The 16,988-nt window shown below is 38.4% G+C and overlaps 1 protein-coding gene across 3 annotated transcripts in view; it reads right to left on the reverse strand.

Annotated features, from left to right (window-relative positions):
* Positions 1-16,988, reverse strand: part of CCDC27 (coiled-coil domain containing 27) — a 37,150-nt gene that overhangs the window by 13,855 nt on the left and 6,307 nt on the right. For 2 of the 3 annotated variants that reach the window (XR_005009651.1, XM_036747636.1), the window contains exons 2-6: positions 11,002-11,237; positions 7,171-7,293; positions 3,302-3,441; positions 1,568-1,741; positions 1,322-1,390 (exon numbers count right to left, since the gene is read on the reverse strand). Coding sequence is in view for 1 of the 3 variants with exons in the window: in XM_036747636.1 (XP_036603531.1) it covers positions 1,322-1,390; positions 1,568-1,741; positions 3,302-3,441; positions 7,171-7,293; positions 11,002-11,237 (742 nt within the window). In the remaining 2 variants the exon portion in view is untranslated. The remainder of the gene's footprint in view (positions 1-1,321; positions 1,391-1,567; positions 1,742-3,301; positions 3,442-7,170; positions 7,294-11,001; positions 11,238-16,988) is intronic. The other variant, XR_005009650.1, reaches the window with a different exon arrangement.

Below are 16,988 nucleotides of genomic sequence, written 5' to 3' on the forward strand. Positions count from 1 at the left end.
TTCTATTGATCTTGCCCTTGCCTATTAATATGCCCATGGGTTAATGTGATTTAAAAAGAGAGAGAAGAAAACAAAATCATGAAGTATTAAAAATGAAAAGGGTGATTATACAGCTAACAAAGATGAAATCAAAGTAATTACAAGGAGTTATTTTGCCCAATTAGGTGCTGATAAATTTAACAATGTAAGTGAAATGGAAGAGGAATTGCATATAAACTGCCTAGATTAACAGAAGAGGAAATAGAATATTCAAATAGATCTATTTTAGAAAAAAAGAAATCAGTTAGGACATAAATGAACTTCCTAAGGAAAAAAGCAACAGGACCAGAAGGATTTACAAGTGAATTCTATCAAACATTTAAAGACCAACTAATTTCAATATTAAGTAAATTTTCTGGAGTAATAGGCAAAGAAGGAGACCTCCCAAACTCTTTATGAAACAAATATGATACTGATCCCTAAACTAGGAAGAGTAAAAACGGAGAAAGAAAATGGTAGACCAATTTCATTATTTGAATATGGATACAAAACTCCTAAATAAAATATTAGATTATAACAATATATTACAAAGACTACATACATTTATATCTATATCTATATTTATATCTATATCTATATTTATATCTATATCTATATCTATATCTATATCTATATATATCTCATGACCATTAATGTTCATATTAATGCCCATATAATAAAATGCAATCATTGGAAGGATTTGTGATTTCTCCAAATGGACAACTGTGGGAAATCACAAAAGGCACAAAAAAGGCACAAAACCCATTTAGAATTTAGGGGACAAATATCAAGGCACTTGCTTGAAGTTCAGAGAGGTTTGAGGAATTTCCCAATGGTTATAGTGCCATTAAGAAGGCAGGCTGGGATTCAAACCTAGGACACTTGGACTCTCAGTACTATCTTCTTCCCATACCATGCCGTGCTGTACCTCATTAGTGCTCATAACAGGTCATATATCTATAGCATTTCAAGGCTTCCAAAGTGCTTTCCTCATAGCAACCCCATGTTGGGGTATGATTGCTCTATGAGGGCAGGATGGTCTTTTGCCTCTTTTTGTATCCCCCGCACTCAGCACAGTGCCCAGCACAGTAGGTACTTAATAAATTTTTATTGATTGATAAGAGGTGGGGGAGAGTCAGGAGCTATGTAGGGAGGTCTTAGCAAGAAAACCCCTTCAATCAAAGTAGATCGGCAACCCCAATAGTTGCCTGGGAATCATCAGAGGTTAAGTGACTTGCTTAGAGTTCCAGATGAGAAAGATAAGCCCCTAGATGGGACAAACAAGATCAAAGGGAGGATGTACCTTCAGGGCCTGTCCCAGGTCCTCCTTTTTGCCCAGGACACCACTGCCTTCTTGGCTTACCCTCGACACCTAAGAAAAGCAAAGGTGGGAGAGGGTCAGCTTCCAGAGGGCTAAGATGACTCTAGGCCAGCTGGCCTGTGGAGTCACCAGTACATCAAAGAGGCCATTTGCAAAGACTATGCAGCCCTGTGATTTTCTTTCCTTTCCCCTCCCAGTGTGGGCTGTCCCCTTCTGGGCCCCGCTCACCTCTTCCTTGAGGTTAGTTTCTATTCCTCGGACTTCACTTAGGAACTGCAGCTGTTTCTGTAGGTCTTTCACCTCTTCTTTGAGTTGGGCAAGCTCATCATCCTTCTTCCGGCAAGCCTCTTCTAAAGCTGTAAGCCGGTTAAGCTCATCCTTCATCAGGACCAAGTGCCGATCCTGGCAAGAGAACCAGACTGTTCTTGGTAAATACGTACTTGTTACAGAATCTCAAAAAGGGACCTCAGGGGCCAACGAACACTCCCATACCAGAGAAGGCACCATCTCTACAACAAATCTGCCCCATGGGGTCATGCAGACTCTGCTTGAAGACCTTCAAGGAGGGGACATCCACCACCTTTCTAGCAGCCCCTTCCCACTTGGGAGCAGCCTTCATTGTGTGGAATTCATTCCTAATATCATTGCAGCCTCTACTCATCAGTCCCTGCATTTCCCTGTGAGGCCTGAGCAGAGCAAGACCCAATCTCTTCTGAGCCCAAGTCCCACTTTGCCAACTGCCCCATGGTGTTTCAAACTGGATGCCCAGTAGTCCAAAAGAATACTCATTATCTTCCCCTGAAACCTATTCCTCCTCTTAAAACCTCCTGATTTCTGTCAAAGGCACCATTTTCCTTCTAGTCACCCAGACTGCCAAACTCAGAATGCTCCTTGATTTTCTCACCCCACATAGCCAATCATTTGCTAAGTCTCGTGACTTCTTTTTACTTGGCCTCAGAGACATTGGAGACCCACCACAGAGCTGATCTTTGTCTTCCAAAAGCATCCCCCTCCCCCATAGTTTCTGGGATTTCATCTCTGTAAAGGAAAGGGGGATGGAGGGAAGCATTTATTAAATCCCTCCTACATGCCAGCCACAGCACTAAGTAAGTACTTTATTGCCATTTTATAGCTGAGGAAAACGAGGCTCAGAGGAATGAATTGGGATTGGGAGAGTAATTAGTAAGAAGACTAGGAAGATAGGAAAGGGCCAGTTTGTGAAGAGTTTTAGATAGCCAAGTTTATATTGGATTCTAAAGGTAACATGGAGCCCCTGGAGTTTATTGGGGAATGGGGAGGGGCTCATGAGGTCAGATCTGTATTTTAGGAGAATCTCTTTGGCAGCTCTATGGAGGGTGGGATGGAGCCCAGGAGACCAATTAGAAGGCCATGCAATAGTTCAGGTGAAAGGTGATGAGGGCCTGGGTTACAGTGTGAGTGGAGAGAAAGGAATATGTCCAAGGGAAGGGGTGGAGGAAAACACGATAAGATTTGGTAACTGATTAGATATGTAGGGGAAAGGGAATCCAAGGGGTTGCGGATGACATTGAGGTTTCAAACCCAGGTAGGTTACTGTAGGGATAATGGTGGCATTCTCAGCAGTAATAGAGAAGTTCCAAAGATGGTTGGGTTTAGGGGGAAAGATAATGATATGTTTTAAATGTTATCTCATCCAATAGAATGGAATGCCCTGGAGGGCAGAAATAGCTTCATTTCTGTCTTTGTCTCCCCAGAGCCTAGTATAATGCCTGACCCATTGTAGCAGCTAAATAAATGCTTTTTGCTTGATTAACAGTGAAAATGGCCTCCATATCTGTATCACTTTACAGTTTGTAGTGATAATGGCTCCTATACTTATAAGTGCTTTACAATTTACACAGGCCTTTCCTCTCAAGGGCTCTGAGGTATAGGCCTGCTCCACGCAGAATGCTCCATGGAAATCAGAGCCCTGGACCAGCTCACCTTCTCCTGAATCACAGTAGCATACCAAGGAATCTTCCAGCTTTGGGGGCCCTTTATCATGGTCTGAGAACTGGGACCCTCGTAGCTTTGTCTTAAGTTTTGGAATTCACAGGCACTCTGGCTATATGTGAGCTTTTTCCCTAAAAAACAAAACAAAACAAAACAATAGAGTCATTGCTCCCATTTCTTCTACCACATTAAGGTTTTCTAAGCTACCTTACATTGGTACAGGGAATTGTGTTCCATCAGCTTATTTGCATGGGATTGTTTTCAGAGTTTTAAGGGTTAGAACTAAGAAACTAGAAATTAAAAAAAAAAAACCACCAAATTTCTTTGGGGACTGTGGGAAAATTAAATAAGGATGGATATGGTCGCATGCTTCTCATCATGTTTATGAGGGTCACTGCTGATGAAGGGACTGGATTTTAGGCATTAGGATAGAGTTTGTAATCTCCTTTGTGTGTCCCCTTTGGCAATCTGATGAAACTTATGGATACCTTCAAAGAATAGTCATTTTAAATGCATCAGATAAAATACAGAGGATCACAAAGGAAACCAGTACTGAAAATGAGTATAAAAAATTTTTGTTTTTTTTTTTGGAGAAAAAGTTCACAGATCCCATGTTAAGAACCTCTGCCTTAGAAAATAAAGACAGGCTCAGATTCAATCTAGCTCAGCTTGGATTAATCTGGCCCGCTGGCATTAGCATCATAAATGCTCAGGCTCCCTAAGGATCTACCCAATATGGCAAATCATTAATAAACTTTGTTCTTCTTTGGCTGGAAAAAAAAAATAAAGACAGAAGAAGAGTGGAAAAGGAAAGGGATAGGAGGAAGCTGAGTACAAGGCAAAGTCATTGACAAAAGACATTAATAGTAAAGGAGAATTTCATTTAGAAGACAAGACAGAAGCTGATAGGAGCTCAGTTGGTAGGATGACTTTTTTGCAGCTGTTTTGTTGGGATCCATGTAGATTGCAAAAGAGGTGTTGCTTTGCCAAGAGCTGATTGGTTCAAGAGAAGAGATACAAATCCTGCTGCTTTATGTATGAAGAGCTGGCTGAGTTTACTGCTCTCTAGCGCCACGTTTTAGGGAAGCTAGATGGCACAGTAGATAGAGCACCTGACCTGGAGTCAGGAAGACTCATCTTCCCTAGTTCAAATCCAGCCTCAGTTAGCTCTGTGACCCTGGGCAAGTCGCTTCACCCTGTTTGGCTCAGTTTCCTCAGCTGCAAAATGAGCTGGAGAAGGAAATGGCAAACCACTCCTTTATCTTTGCCAAGAAAACCGCAGACGGGGTCACGAAGAGTTGGACGCAACTGAAAACTACTGAGCAACACAGAGCCATCTATAGTCTGAGAAATTGGAAACCCCTCAAAAATGTATTGCTCTCTACTATCCCCTCTGGTATGAAGAAAGAAAAATAGAGGGGGGAAGAAAGATTTTGCACCTCTTTTGCTGTGAGAAGAGAATTGATTTTGGTGAGGGTAGATTGAATGAAACAGAATTCCTTTCTATTTGAAGATCTGGATGGGGAAAGGCCCTATCACTAAGATGATGATGGTGATGATAACTAACATTTATATAGAGCTTACTATATGCCAGGCACTTGGCAAAGTGGTTTACAATTCTTATCTCATTTGATCCTCAACAACCCTAGAAGGTATGTACCATTATTATCCCCATTTCTGGTTGAGGAAACTGAGGCAAACCAAGGTGAAGTGACTTGCCCAGGGTCACACAGCTAGTAAATATCTGAGGCCAAATTTGAACTAAGTCTTCCTGACTCCAGCCCCAAAATTTTAGGTACTGAACCACAACATACAGATTGAGAGAAAGAGAAAGAACTGCAAACTCCAGAACAGATCTGAGGAGCTTGACATTTTTCTTGCTTAAGGCAACTGCTTGTCATTTAAAGAGTGTAACACTTTTTTCAGCACCCTACCAGGGTGCCTGTGTAATAAATGAGTTTCTCACTGTTTCGGTGGCCCAAGAGTAGCAAAGAAATGGCTTTGCCCAGCAGGAGAGCTGGAAGGGCCAGCTAGCAGAGAAGTAGTCTGGCCCAGCCAGTGACATGTGTCACAGACTATTCTCTAAAGAGACCCAAATAACATCTAACATTTATATAGTTCTTATGATGTGCAGGTACATTTACCATCTCTTCTGAGCTCAAGTCCCACTTCGTCAACTGTCACCACGGTATTTCAAATTGGGTGCTCAGTAGTCTGAAACAAAACTCATAATCTTCCCCTGAAACCTATTCCTCCTCTTAAAGCTTCCCGATTTCTGTCGAAGGCACCAATTATCATCTCATTTGTTCTCACAACTACCCTGGGAGGTAGGTACTATTTTCACCCCCATTTTACAGATGAAGAAACTGAGGCAAATAGAAGTTAAGTGACTTCCCCAGTGTCACACAGCTGGTAAGTGTCTGAAGCCATATTTTTGAAATCATATGTATGCCATACATCAATAATACGTGTTACATATATAATTAATGTATAAAGAACAGTACATAAAAGCATGCATGTCAACATTTTATGAACAATTTAAAAAACCACACACATTTCAAAAACAACAATGAATGGCATTAAACAAAGAAAAATGTAGTTTCATAGAATCATATATTATATATATATATATATGTATATTCATAATATTTTATATGTATGTTATGACATTAGAGAATTGTATTCACTTATATGAGAAATCATCTCAACTGTTTTACCTAGTCCATCATATAGGTCTAACCCCACACTCAATGGTTCTGATACCCTTATTGGGAATCTCTAAGTTTCTATGAGGATGATCAGTATCATGTAAAGGTAGTTCTGATCTGGTAAGTAGCTCAGTCTGGTGAGTGCACTTTGTTCCGACTGATTCCATCTAAAGAAAACAGAAGCAGTAGATGTCATCAGGCATCTGAGTTGGTCTGATCTGCACAGTTGGCAACTGAGTTTGGCTTAGAAGCTAGAGAAAAATGGGAAACATATGGGGATTATGTTGTCTTCATCTTCCAGCAAAAAGAAAAGCTCATATAAATCCATCCGCAAAGATGAAGAAGTCTTTGTCAAATGGGGATTTTTCCATAGGCTTGGGGACATTGGGCAATAGAGCAGGGTTCTGTGTTCTCCCGAGCAAAAACAAGAGGGATGCACAGTATACAGCCCAACACAAACAAGTTTATGCTACTTACAGTACAGTAAAATAGTATTTGGAGACCTCCTGTCTGAAATAATAAGCTTCTTTAAATATAGTCATCCTTGACCTATCGCAGACAGAGCAGAGACTACAAGTAGGTACAGAGAATTGTGCTCCTGAGTGATACACCCAAGTAGCATCCTTTCCATCTTTTAATCCATGCAGCAAGTACACTCTATAGTAAGAGATGCACAAAACAGAGATCTCCATAAGCCAAATTCTCAACAAATCTTTTTGCTACTGTGTCACCCTACATCATTCCAAAATGTGTAGTAGCTAGATACGATATATGTCACATGCACAGATCATTCTTGGACAAGCAAGGCTGTACAATCACCAAGATGCACAGGTAACCCTGACAATCTTTTACCAGCTGACACTATCTTCAACTATGGGTTTTATCGATGCCCTGAACATGACAAAACTGTAAGTCAATGAAGGCGTGTCTGTAAGGGAGGAGACAAGCAATGGTCACTGAAAAAAATCAAGTTAAAATTCAAATACCTTTGCAGGTGGGGAGACTTAAGCATAGTCAGCTAATAACATAGCCAAGCTCATTAAACTGGGAAAGGGATCCCAGGATGCATACTTGCATGCAGACAGAGACTGGAGAGACAGGTAGGAAAATACGAGGGACAGACCCTGTCATCATGCCTGGTCAGATTCTTACCTGTTTGAGTTGTCTTTAAAATGTTCGAGAATGATGTTTCATCGGTCATTTTCCAGTTTTCATAGTTGATGTCTTTGAGGTGTGTGCCACTGGGCAGTTCAGACACAGTAACCAAACCTGGCCCTGGGAAGTTTTAGAAGTTTTCCAATTAATTTTAATTCAATGCACTTTGATTAAGTACCTACCGTATATGGCCTTTTGCTGGATTTCCAGTCAATCAGTTAACTAATGAAGCATTTATTAAGTATCTATGATGTCCTAGGAACTGTGTTAGGTGGAGGAGATGAAAGAACTAACATGGGATGTTTCTTGCCCACATGGAATTTATATTTGATAGGGGACAGCATATATACATATAAGTATTTACAAAATAAATGCAAAATCAGGACAGGGTGTTTGGAGGGGCAGGCAGCTAGGAAGATCAGGAAAGGCTACATGTAGAAGGCAGTACTTGAGCTAAGTCTTGAAGTAATGGATTTTACAAAGCAAAAGGGAGGAAAGAGAGCATTTCAGACATTAAGGTTAGCCAATGCTAATAAATAAATAAATTACATAATAATTTATAAAATAATATAATTATAAGATAATAAATAAAATAACATAATTATAAAAATAATATAATAATTATACAATAAAAGGAGGAGAAATATGGTCTCATAGTTGAAAAGGAACTCAGAAGTCACCTGATCTGATTAGTGCCTGAATATCAATCCAGATATGTAGCTCTCTTGATTGAGTGGAAAGAGGGCTGGATTTGGAATCAGGGGATATGGGTCCAAGTACTGGCTTTTTCCCTTTTCCCCTGCAATGACTTTGGTCAACTGACTTGACCACTGTGGGTCTGAGAAGGGGTTGGACTAGATGACCTCTGGGGTTCTTTCAAGCTCAAATCTATGACCCTAAGATCCAATGATATCCTATTGAGAACAAATCTGAATCAGTCAATTGATCAAAAGATCTTACACTAAGTGCAAAAATTCTTTGAAAGCTATCAGATAAAGTAAAATGAATCCAAACTGGGAGTCTGTTCCAATAAGCTAGCAAACTTGGTCATACCTCTGGAGATCATCTATAAACTATCAAGTTGAGAAAGGGGAACCCCCCCCCCCAATTTTAGTGAGCATGGAGTTCCAGCTGAATCCCTCTGAGAAGGAACCCCTTCGGAGGTGAAGGAAGAAGCCTCAATTATGGCCTTACCCAGGTCTCCTTTCCTTTCCCTACCTCTCTGCCTCTGACTGGAGGACCTTTTCATTATAGAAGATTGGAAGGATATTAGCCCCGCTATAGCTCTCATTTTTCTGTCAGTGTCCAATGCTGTCCTTAGATCACTTGACAGCAGTGTCTGCACCAAGAGCCTAAGAGAGCTGGACATAGTTTTACCATTTTAAGGAGATTTATTTGTTCTCCTCATAAATGGGAGAGAAAGTCTTCTAGTAAACAAAAACTCTGAGCTGAAATCCTTTGCTAAGTGGGCTTGCTAAGTTTGAGCCCACTTTCCCCTGTACTCTGTATGGACTTGTGAGAAAGTGTGTCACAAACTTTTTGGTGTAGCATGCTTTGTATCAACTGTTCATATTGTACCACCTTAGCAAATGCCCCTTTCTAAAAATCTTTTTAAACCTTGCCACCTGAATGGTTCTCAACTAATAATCTTGGGGAGGGGGAATATACATGGTAGAGGTCCAAGCCAAAGGCATTAGAGAAATTAAACTCCAATTCCTCAAGGATACCTCTAAAACATTGAGGGGGAGATATAGCCAGCCTACATTTGGGAACTCAACTGGTCACTGGGTATGGGAGTTGAGATAATGATACCTCATACCTACATGGGCTAAAAGTACTTATTGTCTCTCCAAATAAAATGCAAACACCTTGATGGCAGGGACTATTTCTATTTTTTATTTTTGTCTTTGTATCATCAGTACCTAGCAAATTTCCTGGCATATAGAAGGCACTTAATACATGCTGTGGCCAGAGTGGCCTTTGTTTTCTTTGAGTGACTCAGTTTATCTCATTGAGCCTTGCTGGGTGCTGGGCCCCTGTTAGGGCTAACTCCGGGGAGGGCCTAGTTTACATGTCTGGGACAGCAAAGGCTTTTGGACCACGTGGGTTTGGGTCCTCCTCTGTTGGGTGTTGACCTGGTCTTCGTGGATGTGCTGCTTCTCTTCTGGGGCAGGAAGCCCAGAGACCCATGCCTGGGAGCAGAGAACTTCCTGTGTGACGATTCATGGGGCTGGCTGAGGGGAAGTGTTGACTCCAGAGCCACACCCTAGTGGGTGTTAACCTGGTCTACATGGATGTGAACCTCCCAGGGTCCTAGGGGAAGGGGCCAACTCAAGAACCAATCGGCCCTGGTCATTCAGGTGGCACTTGATGATGTCAAAAACTCTATGAGAGGGGAGAAGACAGCTTGAAGATCCCTTTCCGGTTGGTGCGGCAGCGGTGGCAAGCATGACTCTGGGCCAGCCCGAGCTCACGGGCTGAACCTAGATGTTGGTAACTATGAATTGTATTGGGTCTGTCTGTTGATATTTGTAATTTCTTTGTATTTTATTCTGAAGTTCGGGATGCTGGTTTTTTTCCCCAAACTAAATGAATGTTCTAAAGTTCAGGGTGCTGGCTGTTTTTTCCCCTGAACTAATTGAATGTAGTCTGTATTTGGTCTGTCTGTTGATGCTTGACTGTATGCTCCCCTGAACTAACTGAATGCTGGATTAAAGGAAGTTTGTCAACCCCTTCACCTTGCTCTCCTTAGTTAAGCGGATCAAAAGAACCTGTGCTTTCCCAGCGTGCCTGCAGCCTCCTGGGTGCTGGCTGTGGGTGGATCTTACGCCCCCACAGAAGCTGCTAGCCGGATTGTTAAAACACATGCTTACTGATAGATGGAGCAAGAATGTAGTTTAATTCAGCATTTTACCCAGTGTAGTATAGACACCCATTATCAGTCACAAAATAATACGTTGTTTTCTTATCTTTAGCTCCTGGGTTACTTTCCTGAAAACATAGTTTTAACAGACATCTCAAAACTGATTTTTTTTTTCATTTCTTTACAACAGATATTTTTATAGAGAAAACCACTGCATGTATTTCTATATTTCTACATGTGTGCCTCCATAGGTAGAGAGAGATCCATACATTTGCAAGTATCTTACAATCTAATAAGAGAATAAAACAAGGACTGACAACTACAGTACTGTGCTACCTTCTACATGATGTTTTTCCTGATTTCTCTTAGTTTCCAGAGCTCTCTCTTTGAAATGACTTTGTATTATTCTGTATATACTTTATATTTATGTATCTGTAGATAGAAAGTAGAAAGTAAGCAACCTGAGGACTGGGACTCTTGTTTTTATTTATTTAAAAAAATTTTTTTCTTTTTATATCCCTAGTGCCCCAAATGGTTTCTTCCACAAAGAAGTACTAGCGCACTGGTCCTTCCTTCCCTCCTTCCTTCCTTCCTTCTCTTCTTCCTTCCTTCCCTCTTTCCCTCCCTCCCTCCTTCCTTCCCTCCTTCCTTCCCTCCCTCCTTCCTTCCTTCCCTTCTTCCTTCCCTCCTTACTTCCTTCCTTCCCTCCCTCCTTCCTTCCTTCTCTCCTTCCTTCCTTCGTTCTTTTCTTCTTTCCTTCTTTCCTCCCATTCTACTTACCCAATTCTGTTTCTGTTGAATATAGCCAGCATCTCTTCAAGGGATCCTACAATCATTTGGTATACTTAACTCTGACCTCAAATCTACTCTCAAGAGAGAATGAGGTCTATGCTAGAAGGAATGCAGCTAGTTTGGCAGAGGTAGAAGCACATTTCTACCCAGTCCCCTTGAATCCTAGCACTTACCCCACTGTGATGTTGAAGTTGACCTGTTGCTAAACCTGGGGCATTCAGCCCGCATGAGAAAGGCCCTCTGCAGCTCCTGCATTAGCGGAAGATACCCAGTCCCACAGGTGAGGAGGCCACCGGCCCCGGCAATGTTGCTTTTGTAAGAACTGGCTGAGCTGTGGATGCCGATATCAGGGGTGTTCAGAGTATCCTTGCCACCTTCCTCCTGAAAGACGGAGGGGTCGGGACAGTCACTAGAAACAAACCATAAAACCTCAGAATCTCAGAGCTAGCAGTTAGACCGTTTACACTCCTACAGGGGAAGATGATACAACTTGTAAAAGTTTTCTCATTATTAGGGTAGTTAGAAGGAGTATATATAGAGAGAGGGCACAGGTGTGAGTTGAATATGAAGGGATGATATCTAAAAAATAAAATTAAGGAGTGAAAGAGGAATGTACTGGGAGAAAGGGAAAAGGAGAGGTAGAATGGGATAAATTATCTCACATAAAAGAGGCAAGAAAAAGCTTTTACAGTGGAGAGGAAGAGGGGGGAAGTGAGGGGGAGTGAGTAAACCTTACTGCCATCAGAATTGGCTCAAAGAGGGAATACCATACCCACTCAATTGAGTATAGAAATCTATCTTACCCTACAGAAAAGTAGGAAAGGATAAGGTGTGTGTGTGTGGGGGGGGGTGATAGAAGGGAGGGCAGATTGGGGGAGGGGCAGTCAGAAACAAAACACTTTTGAAGAGAGATAGGGTGAAAGGAGGTGGTGGAAGAGAAATAGAATAAACAGGAGGGGATGGGGGAGGGAGGAGGGAAATATAGTTAGCAATAATAGTAACTGAAAAAAAATTTTGAAGCAAGTTTCTCTGATAAAGGCCTTATTTTTCAAACGTATAGAGAACTGAGTCAAATTTACAAAAATAAGAACCATTCTCCAGTTGATAAATTGATCAAAAGATATGAACAGTTTTCAGATGAAGTAATCAAAGCTATAGCCATATTTTTAAAAATGCTCTCACTATCAACTGGAGAAATGCAAATTAAAACAATTCTGAGGTGCTACCTCATACCCATTAGATTGGCTAATAGGACAGAAAAGGAAAATAAGAAATGTTGGAGGGGATGTGGGAAAAATGAGATTGTTGGTGGAGTTGTGAACTGATCCAACCATTCTGTAGAACAATTTTGACCTATACCCAAAAGACTATAAAACCGTGCATACCCTTTGATTTAGCAGTGTCATTACTAAGTCTGTATCCCAAAAGAGATTAAAAAAAAAAAGGAAAAGGACATGCATGTACAAAAATATTTATAGCAGCTCTTTTCTGCTGGCAAAGAATTAGAAATTGAGGGGATGCCCATCAATTGGGGAATGACTGAATAAATCATGGTGTGAGGTTATAATGGAATACTATTGTACTATAAGAAATGATGAGCAGCGTGCTCTCAGAAAAACCTGGAAAGATTTATATGAGCTGATGCAAAGTGAAATGTACTGAGTACAAAGTAACAACAATGTTGTAAGATGATCAGCTGTTAATGACTTAGCTATTCTCAGCAATACAATGATCCAAGACAACTCGGAAGGACTTATGATGAAAAATGCGATCTATCCCCAGAAAAAAAAAATTGATAGTGTCTGAATACAGATTGAAGCATCCTTTCCTCCCCCAGTTAATAGTATTTTATTTTTTTCCAATCACTTGTAAAGATAGCTTTCCACATTTATTTTTATAAGATTTTGAGTTCCAAATTTTTTTTCTCCCTCCCTCCCTTGTCTCCCCCTTCCCCATGATGGCAAGCAATCTAATATAGGCTATATGCATACAATCATATTAAACAGATTTCCACATTAGTCATGTTGTGAAAGAAGAATCAAAAGAAAAGGAGAAAACCATGAGAAAGAAAAAACAAACAACAACAACAAAAAAAGAAATAGTATGTTTTGATCAGCATTCAGACTCCATAGTTCTTTCTCTGGATGTGGATAGCATTTTCCATCATGAGTCATTTGGAATCATCTTAGATCATTGTATTGCTGAGAAGAGCTAAGTCTATCAAAGCTGATCATTGCACAATGTTGCTGTTACTGTGTACAGTGTTCTCCTGGTTCTGCTTTCTTCACTCAACATCAGTTCATGTAAGTCTTTCCAGGTTTTTCTGAAATCCACCTGCTCATCATTTCTTATAGAACAATAGCATTCCATTACATTCATATACTACAACTTATTCAGCCACTGAAGCATAAGTTTTTAACTTTCATTATTATTCTCAAGGCTGCATTTTTTGATCTGTTTTCTTTCACAACATGACTATTATGGAAATGTTTCGCATGACTACACATGTATAACCTATAATGAATTTCTTGCCTTCTCAATGAGGGTGGTGGGGTAGAGAGAGAGAGGAAGGGAGAGAATTTGGAACTCAAAGTTTTAAAAACAAATGTTGAAAATTGTTTTTATATGTAGCTGGGAAAAAATAAAACACTAAGTTTTTAAAAAAGAAAAATATATTTTAGCTAGCTAAAAAAAAAGAGCTGCTGTAAATATTTTTGTATATGTGAGTACTTTTCCTTTTTTGATCTTTGATCTCTTTGGGATACAGACCTGGTAGAGGTGTTTCTGGGTCAAAGGCTATGCCCAGTTTTATAGTCCTTTGGGCATAGTTCCAGATTGTTTTCCAGAATAATTGGAGCAGTTCACGATTACACCAACATTACATTAATCACTCATTTTCCCCACATCCCCTCCAACATTTCTTATTTTCCTTCTCTGTCCTATTAGCCAATCTAATGGGTATGAGGTAGCACCTCAGAATTGTTTTAATTTGCATTTCTACAGTCAATAGTGAGAGCATTTTTAAAAATATGGCTATAGATAGCTTTGATTACTTCATCTGAAAACTTCCTATCTTTTGATCATTTATCAATTGGGGAATGGTTCTTATTTTTGTAAATTTGACTCAGTTCTCTATACGTTTGAAAAATAAGGCCTTTATTAGAGGAACTTGCTTCAAAATTTTGGTGCCCTTGTTTTTCCACATCCTTACTAGCATTTGTCATATTACTTTCTGTCATGTTAACCAATCTGATAGGTGTGAGGACAAACAACCTCATAGGTGTTTCTCTAATCAGTAGTGACTTAGAGCATTTTTTCATATGATTAAAGATAGCTTTAATCTCTTCTTTTGAAAACTGCCTGTGTCCTTTGACCATTTATCACTTAAAGATTGACTCCTATTTTTATAAATTTGACTCCATTTCCTATATTTGAGAAATGAGACCTTTTTCTCTCCCAGCTTCCCACTTCCCTTTTAATTTTGGCTGCACTGGTTTTATTTGCACAATTTTAAAAAAATTTCATGTAACCAAAACCATCCATTATACATCCTTTAATCCTCTTTATCTCTTGTTTTGTTATTAAATCTTTTATCTATAGATCTAACAGGTAAAATTTTCCATGTTCCCCCAATGTGCTTATGACATTACCCATTTATATATAAATCAAGAACCGCATTTGGTATACAACGTGAGATATTGGTCTATGCTCAGTTTCTGGCAAACTGCTTTCCAGTTTTCCCAGAAATTTTTGCCAAATAATGAGTTCTTGCCACAAAAGCTTGAATTTGGGAGTTTGTCAAACACTAGATTACTATGATCATTTACTACTGTGTATTGTGTACCTAATCTCTTCCCCTGATCTACTACTTTATTTCTTTGCCAGTACCAGATTGCTCTGATGATTATTTCTTTGTCATATAGTTTGAAATGTGATACCATGATGCCATTTTTCTTCACATTTTTTTTATTGATTCCCTTGATATTCTTGACCATTTGTTCTTCCAGATAAATTTTGTTATTATTTTTTTCTAGATCTACAAAATAATTCTTTGATAGTTTGATTGGTATGGCACTGAATAAGTAAATTAACTTAGGTAGAATCATCATTTTTATTACATTGGCTTGGCCCACCCATAAAGCAATTAATATTTCTCCAGTTGTTTAGATCTATCTTTATTTGTGTACAAAGTGCTTTGTAATTGAGTTCATGTAGTTCCTGAGTTTGTCTTGGCTGGTAGACTCAAGTATTTTATATTGTCTGTAGTTATATTAAATGGAATTTCTCTTTCTGTTCTTGCTGGTTTTTGTGGTCATATATAGAAATGCTGATGATCTATGTGGGCTTATTTTATATCTTGCAGCTGCCAAAGTTGTTAATTTTTTTCAGCTTTTATTTGGTTGATTTTCTAGGATTCTCTAAGTATACCATCATATCATCTGCAAAGAGTGATTGATAATTCTGTTTCCTCATTGCCTCTTTTTATTCCTTCAATTTCTTTTTCTTGTCTTATTGCCATAGCTAGCATTTCTGTACAATATTAAACAATAGTGGCGATAATGGGCATCCTTGCCTTTACCCTTGATTTTAGTGAAAAGGCTTCAAGTTTATCCCCATTACAATAATGCTTGCTCTTAGTTTTATATAGATACTACTTATCATTTTAAGAGAAGTTCCATCTATTCGTATGCTTTATATTTTTTTTAAAATAGGAATGGGTGTTGTAGTTTGTCAAAAGCTTTTTCTACATCTATTGAAAAAATCATATGATTTTTGTTGTTTTTATTACTGACATGGTCCAATTATGCTTATAGATTTTTTTTCTAATATTGAACCAGCCCTGCATTCCTGGTATAAATCCTACCTGGTCGTAGTACATGATCTTTGTGATATATTGTTGTAATAGCCTTGCTAGTGTTTTATTTAAAAATTTTTGCATTAATATTTATTAGGGAAATTGACATAGTTTTCTATCTCTGTTTTTCCTCTCCCCAGTTTAAGCATCAAAACCACATTTATGTCATAGAGGAAATATCTTTCTTTGTTTTCTTTTTCAAATAGTTTATATAGAATTGAAATTAATAATTCTTTAAATGCTTGGTAGAATTCACTTATAAATCCATGTGGTTCTGGGATTTTTTTCTTAAAAAGCTCATTTGTAGTCTATTCAATTTCTTTTTCTAAGATAAGACTATTTAAGTATTTTGTTTCCTCCTTTCTTAATCTGGGCAATTTATATTTTTGTAAATATTCATCCATTTCACTTAGATTGTCAACTTTATTAGCATGTAGTTGGACAAAATAACTCCTAATAATTACTTTACTTTCATCTTCGTTGGTGGTATATTCTCCTTTTCATTTTTAATACTGGTAATTTGATTTTCTTCCATATTTTTTTAAAATCAAATTAACCAAGGATTTAATTTTTTTCATAAAATGTACTCCAAGTTTTATTTTTTTTTTAAATCAAATTAACCAAGGATTTAATTTTTTTCATAAAATGAACTCCAAGTTTTATTTATTACTTCAACTTTTTAAAACTTTCAATTTTATTAATCTCTCCTTTGATTTTTAGAATTCTTACTTTTGTGTTTAATTGAGGATTTAAAATTTGTTCTTTTTCTAGGTTTTTTTTTTTAATTGGGTGCACAATTCAGTGAACTGCTCACTCTCTTTTTTATTGATATAAGCACTTAGAGATACACATTTTCTCCTAAGAACAGCTTTGGCCACATCCCACAAGTTTTAGTGTGTTGTCTTATTGTTGTCATCATCTTTAATGAAAGTATTGATTGTTTCTGTGATTTGTTCTTTGACCCATTTATTCTTAAGGAGTAAATTATTTAGTTTCCAATTAATTTTTAATCTATGTTGTCAAGGCCCTTTATTGAATAATTTTATGTTGTGTTAGAGTCTGAAAAGGATACCTTTAATATTTCTGCTTTTCTGCATTTGGTTGTGAGGTTTTTATGTCCTAACACACAGTCAATTTTTGTGAAGGTACCTTTTACAGCTGAGAAGGTATACTTTTCTATTCCCATTTAATTTTCCAAAGATCTATCATATCTAACTTTTCTAAAATTCTATGCATCAACTTAACTTCTTTCTTGTTTATTTTTTGGTTACAGTTATCTAGTTCTGAGAGGAAATAGTTGAAGTT

The sequence above is a fragment of the Trichosurus vulpecula genome, chromosome 2 (genome assembly GCF_011100635.1).
Source record: "Trichosurus vulpecula isolate mTriVul1 chromosome 2, mTriVul1.pri, whole genome shotgun sequence".
Lineage (NCBI taxonomy): Eukaryota > Metazoa > Chordata > Mammalia > Diprotodontia > Phalangeridae > Trichosurus > Trichosurus vulpecula.